At 44.0% G+C, this 19,232-nt stretch overlaps 1 protein-coding gene, 1 long non-coding RNA gene and 1 pseudogene across 5 annotated transcripts in view; 2 read left to right on the top strand and 1 right to left on the bottom strand.

Moving 5' to 3' along the window:
• LOC102556477 (uncharacterized) overlaps positions 1-6,343 on the top strand; it is a 67,478-nt gene extending 61,135 nt beyond the window's left edge. For 3 of the 4 annotated variants that reach the window (XR_015627047.1, XR_015627046.1, XR_015627050.1), the window contains one exon: positions 4,806-6,343. This is a non-coding gene — a long non-coding RNA (uncharacterized LOC102556477). The remainder of the gene's footprint in view (positions 1-4,805) is intronic. The other variant, XR_015627048.1, reaches the window with a different exon arrangement.
• Positions 6,333-14,084, bottom strand: Mmp7 (matrix metallopeptidase 7). Its single transcript, NM_012864.2, has 6 exons — positions 13,949-14,084; positions 10,745-10,971; positions 10,511-10,659; positions 9,857-9,985; positions 8,214-8,375; positions 6,333-6,553 (listed from the first exon to the last, which is right to left on the bottom strand). Exons 1-6 carry the CDS (start codon positions 14,063-14,065, stop codon positions 6,534-6,536), a joined length of 804 nt encoding a protein of 267 aa, NP_036996.1. The 5' UTR covers positions 14,066-14,084; the 3' UTR covers positions 6,333-6,533.
• A 1,965-nt stretch (positions 14,085-16,049) lies between these two features.
• Prkra-ps1 (protein activator of interferon induced protein kinase EIF2AK2, pseudogene 1) lies at positions 16,050-17,251 on the top strand (annotated as a pseudogene).
• Positions 17,252-19,232: the final 1,981 nt, after the last annotated feature.

The following is a 19,232-nucleotide window of genomic DNA, read 5'->3' as shown; positions in this document are numbered from 1 at the left end:
CTCCTTATGCTTACTAGAAAATGGAAGACTTGCTGTTTCACGGGCTCCAAATGGTCAACGAATCTGTGGCCAGGGTCATTTCTCATGACAGCCTTCTGCATTTGTAGAAAAATTAAAAAAAAAAAAAAAGACCAACAGCAAAACTGCTCTATTTCCCTTCATAAGGGCTGTGTGTGGTCTGGGGACTGATTCATCAAGACGGTTCCACCATCAGCACCAAGTCCCTGTCCTTCTCTGTCATTGACAACTGGGCCATGATGATGAATGAGGGCAGAAGCTAGGAGGCCCCAGGTGGGATCTGCCTGGCATGTTTGCTGTAGCCAGTATGCTTTTGGTTAGAATTAATAAATGCCTCTTGGGTTAAATGACAGGTGTTTTCATAAGTGGAAGGGCGGCCCCATGTGGCTGTTTAGAGCAGCACCGTGAATTTCTTGGCTCTTCTGGCTTCAAACTGGAGTGTCGTTCGACCATCTCTTTTTCATTCTGGATGTGTCTGTTGTTTCTTTTACCATCAGAGTATGGCAGGAGTGGGGCTGTGTGAAGGCAAAGTACATCCAAAGAGATATTCAAATTAAGTCCTGGATGCTGGGGCTGCAGAGGTGGTCCAGCGGTTAGAGCATCTACGTTCAATTTCCAGCACCCACATGCTGGCTCATAACCATCTCTAACTTCAGTTTCATTTGTCATTGGATTGGATAGTCTCTACTTCCATAGATACCAGACATGCACATAGTGCATATATGTACACTCAGGGCAAACATTCACACATATCAAACAAAGAGAAAAACAAAAAAAAAACCCCAAAAAACAACAACAATAACAGCAACAAAACAAACAAACAAACAAACAAAACCCAAAAGGTCTGCAAGCCAGAGATGTCACATGTGGACACTATGGTTGGGTTGATAGTCCTGGCTGAGCCCAGCAGTCTCTGTTCTGTCACAACAGAAACATAAGAGAGGGTTGCCGGGGGCTGGAGAGATGGCTCAGTGGTTAAGAGCACCGACTGCTCTTTCAAAGGTCGTGAGTTCAAATCCCAGCAACCACATCATGGCTCGCAACCATCTGTAATGGCAGAGCTACAGTATACTCATATATAATAAATAAAATCTTTAAAAAAAAGAGAGGCTTGCCAATCTTCCAAACCAACCCATCTACCTCACTGTACAGCTGGACCATGCAGGAGCCCCTAAGCCTCAGAATCTTGGGAAATAATACATGGTTGTTCTCAGGAGGCATGCTTGAGGGTCATTTTTATACAAAAATAGAAAACTGGACAGTCCTGGTATCAGCTATGATCTTCTAAAGAGGACACCAAGATAGGATTAGACATGCAAGGGATCTTGGGGGATAGCTAGCCGGATGGCACAGGGATAAAAACGCTTGCTGCCAAGACTGGTGGCCTAAGTTTGATTCCCTAGGACTTTCTCTGCTCATTCTGTTTCCCTCCTCTTTTCTGAGGTGTTTCCCCCAAAATCTCTCCAAAATTTGCATTACATTTTATTTGTGTATTTCTCTCTCTCTCTCTCTCTCTCTCTCTCTCTCTCTCTCTCTCTCTCTCTCTCTGTCTCTCTTTCTGTATGTCTTGGTGCCACATTCTTATACCCACAGGACCACAGCTTATGATTAATTGGTCATCAAATGTTGGAAGGGGAAGGATCATATGTTCTACTTTATAAAATAAGGACATTATCACAAAGGACAGGCACTGGGCATGTAGCTCAGTGGTAACATGCTTGCCTAGCATGCTTCAAGCCCTGGGTTCAGCTCCTAGCACTGGTAAGAAAAAGGGTAAGCAGGGCATGAATGTGCAAATCTGAAACTTTAGCACAGAGGCAACGTTACCTATGCATTAATAACAGCACCAGGAGGGCAGCTGTGCTTAGCTCCACATTGGGCACAGAGAGAGCAATGGACTCTCCGTGCATCATATCAGTCACTTAATCTGGTCCTTGTTATGCATTTGTGGGCTCTGTTTTTCTGAAAGGCAATAGTGATACATGAATCTAATGAGGAGGCAGAGATGACAGTGACAAACCTGAAGGGGTCACCTAGGGTCACCTAGGAGACACTTTTCTGGGCACATTTGTGAAGTCATTTCTAGAGAAGTTAAACTAAGTGGGGAAGACCCACCCTCTAAGTGGCAGCATCTTCCAATGGGTAGGGCAGATCCAAAGGGTTCTGAGGAAAGAGGTGTCTGTACTTACCTACCTTCACAGCCACTTCCTGAGTGGTGTGTGTCTACCCTACCATCCTTGCCTGACAGCAGACTCCAGTTTCTTTGGCCTTCCAACTTAAACCAGCAATAACCATAGGAATCTGTGCAGCATTGGACTGGGACAGCGGAGACAGAGGCTCCAAAGTGTGCAGATGGCCACCGTTGAACTACCCTGCCTTATTGGTCCATTTTCTCCAGAGAATACTGTCCAATATGGCCTTTTCTTTTACAGGAGAAATTATGTTTTTTAGTTCTAGAATAGGCAAAAGGGAATTTATTGGAGAGACACTGACATATTTTATGATGATCAAAAGTTACTGAGCAAGCTGACAGTCAAATCTCATGGATCCTCCCAGTAGAGCCTCACCACCACCAAAACTCATTGCAGAGTACCCTATCCCTAAGGATGTCATTTCACTGTGCTACATTTTTCTGATACATGTGCAGGCATTGTCTCGAGTGAGGTTCACTTTTTTCAGATCACTCTAGCCTTTGTCAAGTTGTCACAAAACTAGCCAGACAGTCCTGGATGAAAAGAAAAATGCCAGGGACACAAAATATAGGGTAATAAGGATCAATTTTCTGCAGTGACTTTTAGTGGTTTCTTTTAGCATTTAAGAATCAGTGATTCAGTGATTCTTAAATCGGGAGCTATTTCTTCCTTTAGGGGGCATTTGAAGGTGTCAGAGCATTTCTCACTGCTACAACTGAGGATGTTCTAGTAACACACATCAGTCAGAGGTCAGAGGTTACTGCTAAACAAACCATAACACATAATCAAAAATGCTGACAGCAGAGCTGGAGAGATGGATCAGACTTAAGATAGCTCTTGCAGAAGACCAGGGCTCAGTTTTTAGCACCCACGTGCGGGCTTATAACTTGTCTATAACTTCAGTTCAGTTCTATGGAATATGATATCCTCCTCTGACCCCTGGGGCACTGCATGTGTGTGGTGCACTTATATGCATGCAGGCAAATGCCCACACACATTAAATAAACACATTTAAACCTTTAGAAACACGCCTGCAATGCTGGAGCCAGGAAGCTTCTGTTGGGGATGCGGCTCAGTCAGCAGGACATTTGTGTAGTATGTGAAAGGCTCTGGGTTCTAGCACCAGCACTGTATGAACCAGGCATGGTGGCACACACCAGTACATCACTGGGGAGGTGGTTGCTGGAGAAGCAGAAGTTAAAAGTAATTTTTGGCTACATATTAAGGTCTAGGCTAACCTGAGATGCATCATATGTTTTAAATTCACAATGTGAATATACCCAGTAGTATTCACCTGTACACTCAGAGTTAACAAAGTAGCTGTCATGTGACATGCCTTTCAGCACAATTTAAAGAGAAGCCAGGTCTTTATTTACTAAGAAATGGTCAATGTATAAGTGGCTGTTATGACATTGTTCCTGGAGGGAGATTCTCTATGCTCAGTCAGGGGATGACTTCCTGGTTAAGATTGAAATCAGGAGTAAAATTCACTGAAGATACCAGGAGTCAACCCACTGTGCAGGGCTTTGCAAACCAAAGATATGAGCAAAAGACCAATTAACTGGAAGGCATGAGCCTGGCCAAGCAGGACTCAAGTGGGTCCTTCAGAGCCCAGAACCAGACGTCATCCTTTCTGTGTTTCCAGTAAGAAGTGTCTGAGTCCTGCATTTCCCTCCCAGCCGGGACAACTTAGCATTCTAGCATTTAGAGGTGTGGAGGGAAGGCTGGGTATGAAAAGCAATAGATAGCCATGCCAGCTGCAAGAGAGATATGGCCTCCTCTTGCTCAAGACAGAGTGCGAGCATTAAGCCAGCAGAAAGGATTCTTAATGAATGACTACATTTATGCTGAACCCTATAGGCTGCCTTGCTGTCCACAGAATCAGGAACCTAGTTCACCCACTTCCCATTGCAGGTGTGCTCTGTTCTGTGAAAGTGTCTTTGAGTTTGCTCTGTATATACTCTGTGTGTGTGTTAAGGCTTCACGTCTATAATGCATTTCTAATGACTGCTGCTGCTTCTCAGTATTAGAGTACTGAAAGAAATCTGCAGGCAACTTTGAAAAGAAAACTGCTGGGGGCTGAGGTACAGACAATTTAAGCTTATCTCCAGCTAGCTTACAAATGAATGAGACTCAGGCTCTGGTTATTTTATTTGGTTTTGACAATTACTGGGGGTAACCCCTAATCTGCTCTTCTGACTGCTGGCCTGCCTACCTCCCCAGTGGTATCTCCCAGATACTTGCTGTTTCTCCTGGCCATGCGCTCATGGTCCATCTCCCCTCATGGGAACTTCCTCTCTCTCCCCCTTCTTCTTCTCCTTCCCTCCCTGGTCTCTCTTCCAACCAAGTCACTCCAAACTCACCTACTTCTAATCTCTCCAGTAATTGGCTGTCACCAATTTTATTTAACTAATAGTTTTAAATTAAGGTATAAGGTTCATACAACAAAAGCTTGTACACATGAGAATTCACTCATAGGCCTAGACCTTCCCTCAGGTATAGAATTTAGCATTATAGTACATAGCAACAGACCAAACAGGGGGCATAATCTATATCAATGAAAACTAAATATATTTCTGTTTTTCTGTTTTTCAGGGAGAACTATGCAAGCAAGGGTGTGAGGAAAGAGGAGGGGATGGCCAAGTTTTGGCAGCTTCATCTTGACACCTCAGAGATTGCTCAGGAGAGAAACTTGTTAATGAACAAGTTCAAGGTCTGGAATGAATGTGGGACAGCAGGAAGCCACGGTCCAGCAGAAGCTTTACAAGGGTCTGAAGCCTGCAGGGTGGAGGAGAAGTGAACGGCTGCAGGTGGAAGGCCAGCGGGAGACCTGCATACGTTGGCTAAGTGAAGGATTCAAAGGCAGCAGGTGTATCTGTTATTATTATTACCTGCCCTGTGTGTGTGTGTGTGTGTGTGTGTGTGTGTGTGTGTGTGTGTGTGTGTGTGGTGTGCATTGCAGTGTAGAATTGTGGGTCCTGCGTCCGCTCAACCACAGGGCATGGCCACTTGGGGAGGCAGGATCGGGAAGTTTGACCATGCTTATCTGACACCATTGCAAGTGGACAGGGGTTGGGCCATAGGGAAGCCCTGGGACACTGCTCTGGGGTGGGAAAGTGCAGTCTGAGGTAAGGGACAGCCAAAGCTGGTTTCGGGGGGTCCCCAGGCCTGTGATGAGGCTGGGACCATCTAGTTCTCAGGATCTCAGATAACCAGGCACTGCTGGGAACCATGGAATAGCTGAAAATGAAGGCCTTCTCCATGGCTTCCCATGTCAGATCCCAATGAAAAGAGGCAGTCCATGGTTTTAAGGCATTTATTGTCATAGTGGAAAGTGGATGAGTAAAACCATACCACACTTCTTGAGGTGGGTCTGCGGTTAAATACCTTTTGCAGGGAGGAGTGTCTGGGAAAGAAAAGCTTATTGTGTAAGCCTTCCAAGCCTCTATGTATCTCATTAAAATGGCGATCTCTATCTTGAGCCTATGTGACCATAGGTCACACCCTCTACCTGTGGAGGGGCTTAGGGCATTGCTTTCTTCTTGGGTTGTAGAGATTTGAACCCAGGTCCTTATGCTTGTGAGGCAAGCAAGCACTGTTACCCTCTAAGCTATCATTGACCTCTGATGTTAGTTTTGTTCTGTTATGTCCTTCAGTGTAAATCCCACCGTGAATACACATCTTCAGTGGGTGCAATTTTTTTCAGCAAGGCTGGCTTGGAAAAGAAGGTGATACTGACATGTGGATAGGTAGAGGGCAGAGGGAGGGAATTGATGATGCAGCCTTATCAGGAGAGAATTTGGGGGCAGGAATGTAGGGCTGGCACTAACCATGAAACTACAGGTCCTCAGGATCACAGGCACTCTGTGAGAACTTGGTTTCCCAGCAGACTCAGAGAGAGGGGTTTTGGGTCAACAGGATAAGGAAGTGGTCATAACAGGGCTATACCCCCAAAGACTTACAAAGAGGTGGCATGCCCACCTGCTCCATTTGGTGAAGATATACCCAAAGAACCTCAAATAATTTCTAAATTAGTTTTGGACTTCATCTTTGATTCATCGCATAGCATATCTTCCTTGGTCACTGAAAGCGTCTTCTCATCACAGAATAATGACAGTGGGGTTATTTGCACACATGACATTTATTGCTGATGTCACATGACATTTATTGCTGGTGTCTGTCGTGTTACCTGAGATTTGTCAGACTCATTCCATCAAAATGACCCTCAGAGGGATGTGCAAAACCCATCCACAGTACAAGGAAGAAAGGAGTAAGTGTGGCTCAGGAAGGGCGTTTGCTCATTCCAGAAACTGTCTGCATCTATCACAGCTTGTTCCTCTTTCCTGATAAGGAAGGAAAGAAGAACATCAAGGTGGGTTATAAATCACACAGGAAACATTCTACATCTATATAAACACAGTCAATGTCCTAGGTTCAATTCCCACCATCAACCAAAACCAAGCCAAAACACCAGAAACCAAAACCCTTCTATGTTAGCTAGATGTGGTATGTTGGGGCATATGCTTCTAGTATCAATATTAGGAAAGCAGAGAAGGGGATCACTGCACATTTAAGGCCAGCTGGTCTACCTAGAAAGCCCAGGCCAGCCTGCTCTACCTACAAACCTCAGGATAGCCTGCTCTACTTAGAAACCTCAGGATAGCTTGCTCTACCTAGAAAACTCAGGCCAGCCTGGTCTACATCAAAAGCTCAGGACAGCAAGAACTACACAGACAGAATTTGCCTCAAAACAATTATAATTTAGGACAAATTGTCTGAATATGTGTTCACCACTCATACACATCTGAAGTACAACAGTAGTAGAAATACTACATTGCTGTAATAGCCCCTTTGCAAACTGTTCTGGGAACACATTGTGGCAACTGCTGATTCAGAGTGAATTCTAGGTTCCACTGATTTCCATTTCTTTTCCTGTAGAAGTACTTTTTTCCTGAATACAGGTCTCTCTTTTGAAGACTCTTATCTTTTGACACTATATCCTCATTTTTACTTATGTGTGAAGTAGGTTTTTGGGCAAGTTTGATGAGTATGTAATTCTGGATTCTCGAGTCCATGTCTTTTTGAGAAGGTGGAGATTAGGAAAGACATACCAATACCTGAAATCACCTCCCTGGCTTGGTACTGTTCTTCAAGCACCTTGCACCTCTGCTAAGTCATTTCTTGGATATTCTTCTCCTCATCTTTATCCAGGGACATGGGTTTTATCTTCTGTTCCCCAAATACTATTTCTAGTGAGCTCTATCAAGCAAATACTGACTGACACTTGCTGTTTGAAACAACTGATTTTGGAATTTGATCAAAATAAAAGGGAGACTGGGATACAACATTGGTAGATGTCATGGGCATTTGTTACCCTGCTACCATGGCAGCTGTGGTTGTTTGTGGGGACCACTTCCCTGCATGTTTATAAAAACAGGGAAAATGGGTCACTTTTGACTGTGTAGGGCAACTGTTTGGCAGCAAGCAGCTGAGGATGTCTGGGGGTGGGGCTCTCTTAGTGAATCTGAGCTGAGAAAGAAGGATGATAACATTCCTGTCTCACAGTGGACTCTGGAAGCTTACGTATGAAATGTCAGCTGCTGAGATGGTCCAGTGAACAACGGCTTGGATGCCTGCTTGGTGGTCCACATACCACCCCTGGGAGTCATACAGGAGATGGAGAGAACTGACATGTGTTAATCGTCCTCTGACCCTACATATATGTGTAGTACTTTGTTAACTTACACACACATGCACACCCACATGCACGTATACACTCACACAAGCTTGTAGAGATCAATTAAAAATAAAATGAATATCTCTTCATATGCATGATATAAACATCCCCCAGGAATGTGAGGGTGGCACTTCACCTTGGGACCTCACACAGCCTTGCACTCTGCTGGCCCACTGCATAGGTTTTCACTGTGGTTTCCAGGCAAGTCCCTATTTTCTGACATCTTTCAAGTCTGACATTCTTGTTGGGAAAGCCGTGATTATTACCATATAACTTCTGGATGCCTGCAATGTCGTCCTTTGTAAGACTGAAGTCTTCTGAATGATCTCCTTGATAGGTAGGGTACATCACAGAACTGGGAACAGAAGAGTGACCCAGACCCAGAGAGTGGCCAAGTTCATGAGTGGCAACAAACAGGAAGTTCACTCCTATAGCCAGGGAAGTATATATGGTAAGTATTAAAATAACTATATAAATGCCAGTAATACATCAATCACATCGTAATGGAAAGAAATAGCCAATTCCCCAGGCTTCCTTGGTTATTGGTTATTTCCTTCAAAAGAGAGGAGACTGAGAGAAGAGTTCATTGCTCACTTTTCTCTCTCTCTCTCTCTCTCTCTCTCTCTGTGTGTGTGTGTGTGTGTGTGTGTGTGTGTGTGTGTGTGTATACAAAACACCATGTCCTTGGCAACTGAAGGAAGAAAGGGTTTATTTTGTCTCATGTTGCTGTAGGGATGGAATCCACAATGTCAAAGAAGTCACGGCAATAGTAGGTGGCAGGAAAGCAGTCTGTAGATCATATTTCATAAACACACAAGGGGAGAGACTCAGAGAGGGGGGAGGAAGAAAGGGAGGGAGGGTGAGAGTGAGAGAGAGGGAAAGGGAGAGGGAGAGGGAGGAAAAGAGAGAGAGAGAGAGAGAGAGAGAGAGAGAGAGAGAGAGAGCGTGAGAGAACGAGAGAGCAAAAGCAAGCATGAGGGCATGAGCATAGGTTAAGGTGCTATAATCCATCAAAGTCTGCCCTTCCGCAGCAAGATGCTACCTCCTAAAGACTCCATAACCCTTCCTAAACAGTGCCACCAACTAGGAACCAAATGTGCAAATGCAGGAGTTCATGGGACATTTCACATTCAAATAAGAATAACAGGAAGAACTTTGGTCCATTAGTGAGTGACCTAAGGTTAAGAACATATACCCTAAACCAACCTCCCAGATAAGGAACCAAAGGAGGACAGAAAAGAGTGGCTACAGCAGTTCTTTATGAAACCAGAATTCAGGGAAAGAATAATATGCTTTGCTGGTAGGCGAGGCAGGGCCACTGGGAAATGACCCAGTTACTTCAAATCTCTGTGTGTTGAAGATTCTGTGGAGAATTTCTGACCAGTGTATTCTTGGGAGCCTTGGGTGTGAGAACTATATCCATTTCCTTGTGCTACCAAAGAAGAAATAATTAAATTCATTGCATATGGTTATTGTTGGTTTTAATTTTTTAGGCAGTTAGAAGCTGCTCTGTGTGACATCAAGTTCTGAGATAGCTAATGAGTTTAACTTTGAGCTTTGTGTTAGTTTTGGGCTGGGTAGGGGTAGCTAACTGCTTTGACTGCCCTCAGTTAACCTTTTAGCTTTGTGACCAGTAAGGGCCACAATGTGCTCTTCTGGTTCATTTTTTTCTTATCCTATCTTATTTGTTTATTTTTATTTAACTTGTGCCACAGTACAAGTGTGGAGGCAGAGGACAACCTCAGTTCTTTCCTACCAGGTAGGTCTCTACACGACACACACAAATTAAAAAAGAAAACATTAAATGAGATAAAAACATTTGAAGCATGTAGTCCATTACTTGACACTTACGGGTTCGTAATGATTATAATTAAAGCAATGATCGCAGAAGAGACATAGGACACTGTACCTGAGTCCTCACCATCCGTCCAGTACTCATCCTTGTCAAAGTGAGCATCTCCGCCGAGGCCTGGCCCCGGTGCAAAGGCATGGCCTAGAGTGTTTCCTGGCCCATCAAATGGGAAGTTGTCTCCGTGATCTGCAAAAGCACACAGTGATTTCTATCAGTGTCTCCATTTTCCCTGGCCTTCTCTTCTCTCCACAATCATACGATTATGAAAACTGGAGAGAGAAGCCAGTCCAGTTGGTTGACCCTCTTGGTACCAATAGTCAGTTTCACACAGAAAATCTGGTCCAGGCGCATGGCTTTTATTAGATCTTTGACTACTGTCATTGTCTGCTCATCATTGTCAACCATTATATGTGGAAGGCTACTAGATTCAGGATCTTAAAGCTCCTCTCTCTCTCTCTCTCTCTCTCTCTCTCTCTCTCTCTCTCTCTCTCTTTCTCTCTCTCTCTCTCTCTCTCTCTCTCTCTGTGTGTGTGTGTGTGTGTGTGTGTGTGTGTGTGTGTGATGCTGAAAATAGAAACTAAGGCCTCTCGCATATGCTTCATATGTTTCACCAATAAAGGCCATCTCAAGTGCTCATGAAAGGACTTAAGTGTTGAAAAGAGAACACGAATATAAACAACACATGGATTAGCCCGAAGGAGCCATGCTTACCTCCCCTTGCGAAGCCAATTATGATGTCTGCAGTCCCCCAACTAACCCTCTTGAAGTTCAGTGGGATTTGCATACTCCACATTCTGAGAGCTCTTTTCACGATTTGATCTACTAAGAACCGAGGCAAGTCTGTAGTATAGGACACGATTCTGAAGGCACAGAAGAGTTCAGTGTTTGAATTCTCAGGAAAAGGGTTTTGTGGCCTCCATCAGAATGAGTCAAAGTGAGCCTCACCTGTAGGTGACAGTTCTGGAATGCCACTTAGGACTGTTTGGCATTAGTGAGAATTCTGCAACATCTGGCACTCCACACCTGGGCTTCTGCATTATCTCCATGACACGGGGGGACAGCTTTCCAGTCTCCGGCAAACCGAAGAACTTCTGCATTTCCCTCAGTTTGTCCACTGCACTGGTGGCCTTCTTTGTTTTAGAGTCGTGAAGGTAAAATTTCCTAAGATAATTCTGGCAGACAGAGAGTAAAAAGTCTTTTATTCAAAAAACCCACATCTCTTGTACGTGCTATTGTTGTAGATTTGAAGACAGAGTTGTTGTACGATTATGGAGTGAAGTAAGCATTCACTGGTGAGGGGAGGTGGACTACTATGTTGTTGCATAAGACGACAAGAAGAAAGCCTGACCTATGTATTCTCCATGCATACCTGGAGGACAAACACACCACCCACTTTCTAAAGCTTGGTCTTATTTTAGAGCAGTTAGAAGTGTCAGTGTGTTTTTAGCAAGCACAACAAGGGATGGGGCAATGTCTCAGTCAGAGAAGAGCTTACCTCAAAAACCTGAGTTTGATTCCCAGAACCTATGTTAAAAATTGGTTGCTTCTATAACTCCAATGCCAGGGATGAAGAGGCAGGAGGATCACTAAAGACTCCCAGTATCAAACTATGGTTGATACACAGACACACAGACACACAGACACACAGACACACACGCACACACAAATACACACACTCTCATACATATGCACAAGCATGTACACACTCACAATACACTCATATATGTACATGCAAGCATGCACACACTTACACATACACTAAGAACCGAGGCTCGGGAAAGGACTTAAGTGTTGAAAGAACACTAATATAAATTACACACAGGATTAGCTTGAAGGAGCCATGCTTACCTCCCCATACAAACACAAGCACATACACACAATATACAATATACATGCACATACACACATGCACACACATACACATGCACATACTCATATGCACACACTTACATACACATACATACACACAAACACATACATACACATACTCGCACTCACACACAGACTCACATATACATATAAACATAAACACACATACACATGTCAACACACATACACACATAACACATGTAAATACATATACACATACACATACAATACACAAACATACATACAGCCACATATACACAAATCCACACATCCATCCATACACACTTATACACACATACATACATACAAAACTCAGAGAGAGAGCACTTTTGAGCACATAGTAAGACCCTTGAACATCATAGACACTTTGGGGAGATAGATGTGAGGTCCATTAGCCATGCTAAAGAGGCTCCCATCTGGCTCTTATGAATTCCACAAGGATATGAAGTCAGGTGATTGTTAGTTTGACTAATCTGACTTAACAGTCCAGGAAGAGACCACAGCTCACAGCAGCCACATGCTTTGTTCAGGTTCACACACCGAGTCAGCAGCAGACCTGGTCTGGAGATTCCTTATCTGTAGGCCCCTTTCTCTCTTTCCCCTTTCTCCCCTCAACCCACTCTGCTGCTAGCATAGCCCGTTTAGGAGGCATCAGAATAAAAGAGAACCCCAGATCTTGCCAAGCATAACTGGATGTCTGAAAGTATCCTGGGGTCTGGGAGTGGGGTGGGAGATCTTCAGCCAGAATACAAAGAGGCAAGAGAATGATAACAGTAGCAACTCACGAAGGCGTTAAAGTCCCTTCCCATGGGCAGGCACACTGAGTGCCTCTGCCTCCCAAGTGCTGGGATTAAAGGGGTACACAACGTCTACCCAGAAATGCCTCTGCTTTATCTGAAGACACATGGCTCAGAGAGGTGAAGCAGCAGGCAGAGATCACCCCAGGTGTCTGTACTCCACTTCCAAGGAAGTTTCCTTAGGAAAAGTGTACAGTCTAAAAGTGTGTGCAGTGGGAAGATCGTTGAATGGCCTACCATCTGCTTAGTCATTTGCTGTCAGTATTAGAGTGCCTGGCAGTGGCTGAAAACCTCCCATGACTGCATTTTACCAAAGCAAACTGACCAACAAGATGCTCCTTACCTACTCCCATGGTGTTTCATTCAATACAACAAATTCTTACTATTCACTCATAATAATCATGGACAAATTATTTTTTTTTTGTTTTAAAAAAACCAATAACAAACACTGTATCCCTTCTGGAGCTGTGGACTTTAATGAGACACTCTCTGGACGACATGTTTGCATTCTTTTCTACCCCTGGTTTTGATTTGAGATAGAATCTTGCTCTGTAGCACAGGACAGCCTGAAACTCATTGTGTAGCTTGGGTTGGGCTCAAATACATAAGCTCCCTTCTTCTGTCAGACCATCTGTGCAGGCACACTGACAGGCCTGAAGACCCTTGCAACAGCATCCTGGAGAAAACTGGATCAAAACTCCTAAAATGCTATTTGGTAAGGTTATAAATTGATGATTGAATCTACTTTATCAATCTTTAAAAAAGTCAAATGGAATGTGAAGTCTAGCTCTATTTTTCTTATGCTTAAAGCATATCAGTCATTATCTGGTTTTACCGAATAACAATATATTTGAAGAGAATGCATTTCTGAGCTAGAGAAGCTCCTGATTCCTGTCTCTATTTTGGTAGCAAGACGACCTTCTGTCATCATGTTACTGGTCTGCCGGTTCAACCCCGTGGGGTAGAACACAGACGGCTTCTACTGCACATGCACGAAAGTTACTTCTTCTCTTTGCGCTTTCTGACTACAGTTTTCTTCACTGTGGGGCTTCATCCTTAGATGTCCAGTTCAGTACAGTTCATGAAGATAATTGCAAGTTGCAACAAACACTAACACTTGCACTTCCTGAGCCTGGATGGGATTTCAATACTGCATTAAGTGTGTTATAATCTCTGCACTTGGTGACATCATTATTATACTTCTCCAGTTTCTAAATTGGAAAATTTAAGGCCAGAAACGAAATGATGTGCTCGTTCACCTAGAGAGCAGATTAAGGAGCTGGCATCCAATCAGAGTTCAGGAAGGCTTCCGAAGCCGGCGCGTGGCTTTCACAGAGAGCATGCACTGCTTTCTAACCAGGAACATCGTGCTCAAGAATATTCACTGCCACGCAAGCGCCGAAGGACAAATCATTCAAAACCACATGTGGAGGCTGGCGGTGAGGCCAGAGAACCCCGAGGGACGAGCAAGAGACCCATGTACCTGCGCCTGTTCCCACTGAAGTGCGGTCACTTCTCCGGCTTCCTGGGACAGTGGCAGGGCCAGGCAGCCTGGCAGCAGACACACAATGCGGAACAGGGTGAGCCTCATAGCTGCCATCAACAGACGATTGTTCTCAGAGCCACTTTGATGTTTCCTGACAGGGGCTGGAGAAATTTATATGGCTTCTCGGCCCTGACTGTGGGAATCGGTGACTCATTCTCATGCTTTCTTTCTTTTTAGAATTTAGCAACAATGAGGAAGTATTGTGATTTTATATTGGCAGCAGGAACACATTAAATTTATGTCCTAGAGGACCCCCGAATGCTGAATCCACAAGAACACTTGTTTTATTTATTGGAATCAAATAACTACTCTTTCATGTCTTATCAATGACAAGTTTGGAACTGTAATTGTATTCCGTATCTTACAAAGAGTTTTCTAAACATTTATAATGAGTGGGACAGTGCACAAATTACAAACAGCATCACTGAGCAGGTGCTACAACATCACCCATGCCAAGAAAGAATATCGCTGCACCAAGATGATTCGTAGATGAATTTATAGCTGAATCGTGCCTGGGGTCCAGAATTCAGGAGGCTGCTGAGGCAGGAGAACTGCAAGTTTGTGGCCACACAGTGGCTACATAGACCGATCATTGGCTGCATAGGGGGTATAATGATTAAAATAGGAAAGGAAGGTGGAAACGAAGGAGGTAAGGAAGGAAGGAAGGAGGAAGGAGGAGGAGAACCCGGAGCACTGCTGGTGTTTCATATTTCTTTGTAAAGGAGACAGGCTTTGCGGGTGCAGGGTCTGTGTACGGCAGGTCCCGCCTTCACTCTCACAGCCTCCTGTCTGAGGCACACTGGTGGGTACCCTCTGATCAGGTGGCTTCTTTCCTCACTGGGTAGTGCTATTCCTAACTTTCTTCAATTATGGAACCCCACCATATATTCAGGAAGAGCCCTGAATAACTCACGTCTGTACAATAACATTTGTAGATGTTACCTGTATCAGGTAACCACAATGCTAGAAGGTGTCCATTGATCCTTGCTTCAGAGTAAAATCATGGCTCTATTCTTATCTTACATAACAAGACGAGCCACAGGCTGGGAGAAAATATTGCAAAACAAAAACAAAAAACAAACAAAAAAACCCCATATCCAATGAAGGACTATTCTTAAAACTATATGAAGAACTCCTAACACACGAGACCATGAATAATCTGACTAAAAGATGCACCAAGGACCCAAAGAGATAATTTGCCGAAAGAGACAAATACTATGTAATGTGAAAGCATGTTCCCCGTTGCACTTTCTAGGGCAATGTGAGTGTAACTAGCAGCACGTCAGTTAAAGCCACCACAACGCTTCAAATCCCGTGCACGAGCCACAGCAGAGGCAAGATGTACTGGGGACAGTCACTTAGGAATACAGTTTGTCCACAGCTAAACCCCGCCGACCACAGGAACAGGCACATGTGCTCTTTCCTAGCCACAGAAGAAATGAAAATGTATGCCCATATAAAGTCTGCGAGTGCATGCTTGTAACACTCTATTTACTCTGCTCAAAACGTGAGAACACTCAAGATGTCTTTCAGAGAGGTAATAGCTGGACAGACTATGGTAACCCATGCAAAGGAATATTACTCAGCACTGAAAACAAAAGAGCCACAGTGATGAGAAGACATGGAAGAGCCTTACATGAGGCTGCTGACTGAAGGGATCCATCAGGAAAGGGTTAAAACTTGATTCTGACTAGATGCCATGCAGTCTGTGGAGGCAGGGGGCAGATCAGTGGTTAGGGGCGTAGAGTGGAGAGGGTGGCTGAGGGATGAGCTCAGCACAGACCATTTTTAAAAAACAACAAATGCTCTGGCATTGTGGTGACAAATACATGTCACCACACACTTGTCTAAAACTTTAGAGTGTACAATACTAAGAGTGAGCTGTAATGCAAGCTCTGGATAGGGGGTGGGGAATTCAGGCAGATTGTTTGTAATGAGGCTAGAGAGCTTTTCTAGCCTTGGGTGCAGGCATTTTGGATTTATCCTTCTGAAAAATAAGAAGAAGGAAGTACTGTGGCTGAATTTGGACTGTGAGAAAATGCTAGTGCCTGTTCTGAAGACAGATTGTAGCAGGAAACACAACTCCACGGAGGGCCATCAGAGAGAGAAAAGCGGCCATTACTACAGCCAGGGTGAGAGGGAGAACCAAACCCTCACAGAGATAAGTGGAACAGAGGAAGGATACCAGCCAGGCCAGGAAACCAGGTTTTAGCTCTCGCCCTGCCAGTGCCTTCACAGCAGGGAGGCAGGCAGCACTGTGAACCTGGACCCTGCTCAGCACTGCTCTCCTTGCTCCGCCCAGATGTCCCCTCTCACCACGTCCTACATGAGACAGGCAAGCAGGACCTTCAGTTTGGGGGAGTTAACAGCTTCGCCCTGAAAACCATCGATTCTGGTGCTGAAGATCAAGAACTTTCTGTTATGAGCATAAGTCAATATGCAAACAGACATGACTACTTTTACCTTCTGGGAACAACCTTTGCACAGGGATAGGTGAGAGGCTGGCTGCAGGCTGCCACAAACATTGGCATCCAGTGTGGGCATTTACTTTGCAGTTCCTGACCCCTCAGTGCCTGATACATCCAAATCACCAAAGACTCAGCTTAACTCAATTGGTTCATTTCAGGAAGTGGCTACTATTAGTGGGTGGTGATTCCCCGAACGTACTGTTCTCAGGAAGGAAGATCTGCTTAGACAGTGGCTATACAACAATTTTCAAGCTAGTCTCATTTATGGAAAGTGGAAAGAGAGATTAAAAACAAAACAAGAACAAAATTGAAAAACAAAAACAAAACAAAATAAAACAACAATAACAACAACAACAACAAAAATCAAGCCAAGAATGAAACTGCTGAGAAATTTCTTGCCAAATTTAGTGATGTTTCTCTGGAGAACCCCATTTCTCTAGAGAATGTTCTGGGGTACTCCTTAGCCTGTTTTTGGTATTCCTTTGAGGAATTCCCCTGGTAAAAAGATCCACTTACTGAAAGGAAGCTTCCTCAGTCTTCTGAACACAGACCACATCCAGCTGCCTAGCGAGTTTGGCAAGGAGCAAGGTTTTAACGTAACATGCTGGAGAGAGAAGAACTCAGCGCCAAAGGACAGTATCAGTATCTTGCAGAACTGTCCACCAGTACTGTCACCAGGTATCATGGCTCAGTCATCCCCTCTGGCAATGCACAGAGGGACACTACCCACAATGCTCTGTAGTATTTAAATGTCACATCAGAAGGAAAGTAGGCTTGGAGAAGCTCAGGGAATTCTTCCGTAGTACATGAGAAGTTCCCTTCACACCTCCTCTGAAGCAAACATTTACTATAATGTGTGTCTCAGTGCCCTTTCCAATTCTCTCCAGATTCTGTCAGTTTTCCACATTTTATTGTCCCCTGGTGGTTGTTATTAAGCCCCTGTTAGTGGCTTCAACTTCTTATTGGTGAATTATATTTATAAACATTGTACCACAAGGTGGAGGGTAGCGCATATTTTATAGAATCAGGCACAGAGGAAGAAGAACTTGTATGTTTGTCTGTGACAATAAAGAAATAAAACCATTGCTAGCTACTATGTTACTGTTGCTTAACCTCCCCCTAACCCTCCTCTTGAGCAAGGCTTTATGAAGTGACTTCTAAGGAAACCCATTAGAACTACAGTGTTGAGGCTTGTATTGAATGCCAGTGCTAAATTTCAGGGAACAGGGTTGGTCTGCTGTGTATTTGAATCTATAGAACAAAGAACTGTTCTTTAAAAAGAAAGAAAGGAGGGAAGGAAGGAAGAAAGAAAGGAAGAAAGAAAGAAAGAAAGAAAGGAAGGAAGGAAGGAAGAAAGAAAGAATCCGAGGGACCTGCACCTAATGTTGGGATTAAGGCTTGTAGAAGGGACAAGAGTGACTGTTACCAGGGAAAGAAGAGTTGTCTGTGTCTAAGTCATTGGTGTCTACATTGGCTTTTGAATTTGAGAGCTCAGCTGGGAAGTCCTGTCCAGAACTAGCAAGCATGACAGTATGCAGACACAGCTGTGACAGTATATGAATACAGGCCATGAGTATAACTCACCGTTAAGGGAGGAAAAACAATTCCTGTGTGTGTGTGTGTGTGTGTGTGTGTGTGTGTGTGTGTGTGTGTGTGTGTGTGTAAAATGAACATAATGTAAAATATGCCATTTTAACCTTTACAATTTTGAAACATTTATTTTTTATTTTATATGTATGACAGATTTGTCCGAGTGTACATCTGAGCACCATGTATGGGCCTGGAGCCTACGAGGGCAGAAATAGGTGTTGGGTTTCCTGGAACTGGAGTTACAGATGGTTGTGAGCCATGGTGTGGGTGCTAGGAACTGAAACTCAATCTACTGCAAAAGCAGCCAGTGCTCTTAACCACTGAGCAATCTCGTTAGCTCCATTTTAACCCTTTAAATTAAAGTATGTGTTTATATAGGAATTGGTTCTACCATGGGCCAGGGTATAGAACTCAAGGTGATCAGGCTTGGCAGCAAGCACCTTTACCTACCGAGCAGCTCACTGACTCTGGTTTTACCAATTGTAGAAGTCCAGTTCAATGACACTAACATGTTACCATGTTAGCCAGTATCAATGTTGTTGTTATTATTATTCCAGGAGCTCTGTGTGTGTGTGTGTGTGTGTGTGTGTGTGTGTGTGTGTGTGCTGGGATGCATATCTGTGCACCACATGTATGCAGTTCCTCGGAGGCCAGAAGGGAGGGTGTCAGGTCTCCTGGGACTGGAGTTACAGATAGCCATGGGTCACTGTGTGGGTGCTAGGAACTGAACCCAGATCTTTTTGAAGAGTAGCTAGTATTCTGAACTGGTGAGCCAGCACCCTTATTCTGGGAGTTATGAGTTGTAAGTTTCTGTTTTTTTCCTATCTTTGAACCTAGTGAGGAAGTATGACAAATGCAGAAGAAACAGAAAAGGTTGGGATGCCTGTGTCCCATAATCTATTGATATTGTTAATGCTATGTTCTTCAAAACGTCAGAAAGTAACTGCTTTAGATATTAAAGTTAGCAAAGGAGTCTCCTTGTCTAGTCCATCTGTAAACAAGGAAAGCACAGACTTTAGCAGGAAGATCTCTGGATACATGGTGTGAATGACAGAACAGATAAACAAGGCTAAAGACTGAAACTGGGCAAACCAGATGTTAGGACAAATGATACAAGGCACATTCTAAATGTTCAGAAATGTTTCTTGTCAGGAGAAGACTTG

The sequence above is a fragment of the Rattus norvegicus genome, chromosome 8 (genome assembly GCF_021556685.1).
Source record: "Rattus norvegicus strain SHRSP/BbbUtx chromosome 8, alternate assembly SHRSP_T2T, whole genome shotgun sequence".
Lineage (NCBI taxonomy): Eukaryota > Metazoa > Chordata > Mammalia > Rodentia > Muridae > Rattus > Rattus norvegicus.
Note: the sequence above shows the minus strand (reverse complement) of the source record. Positions and strands in the feature narration are given on the sequence as shown.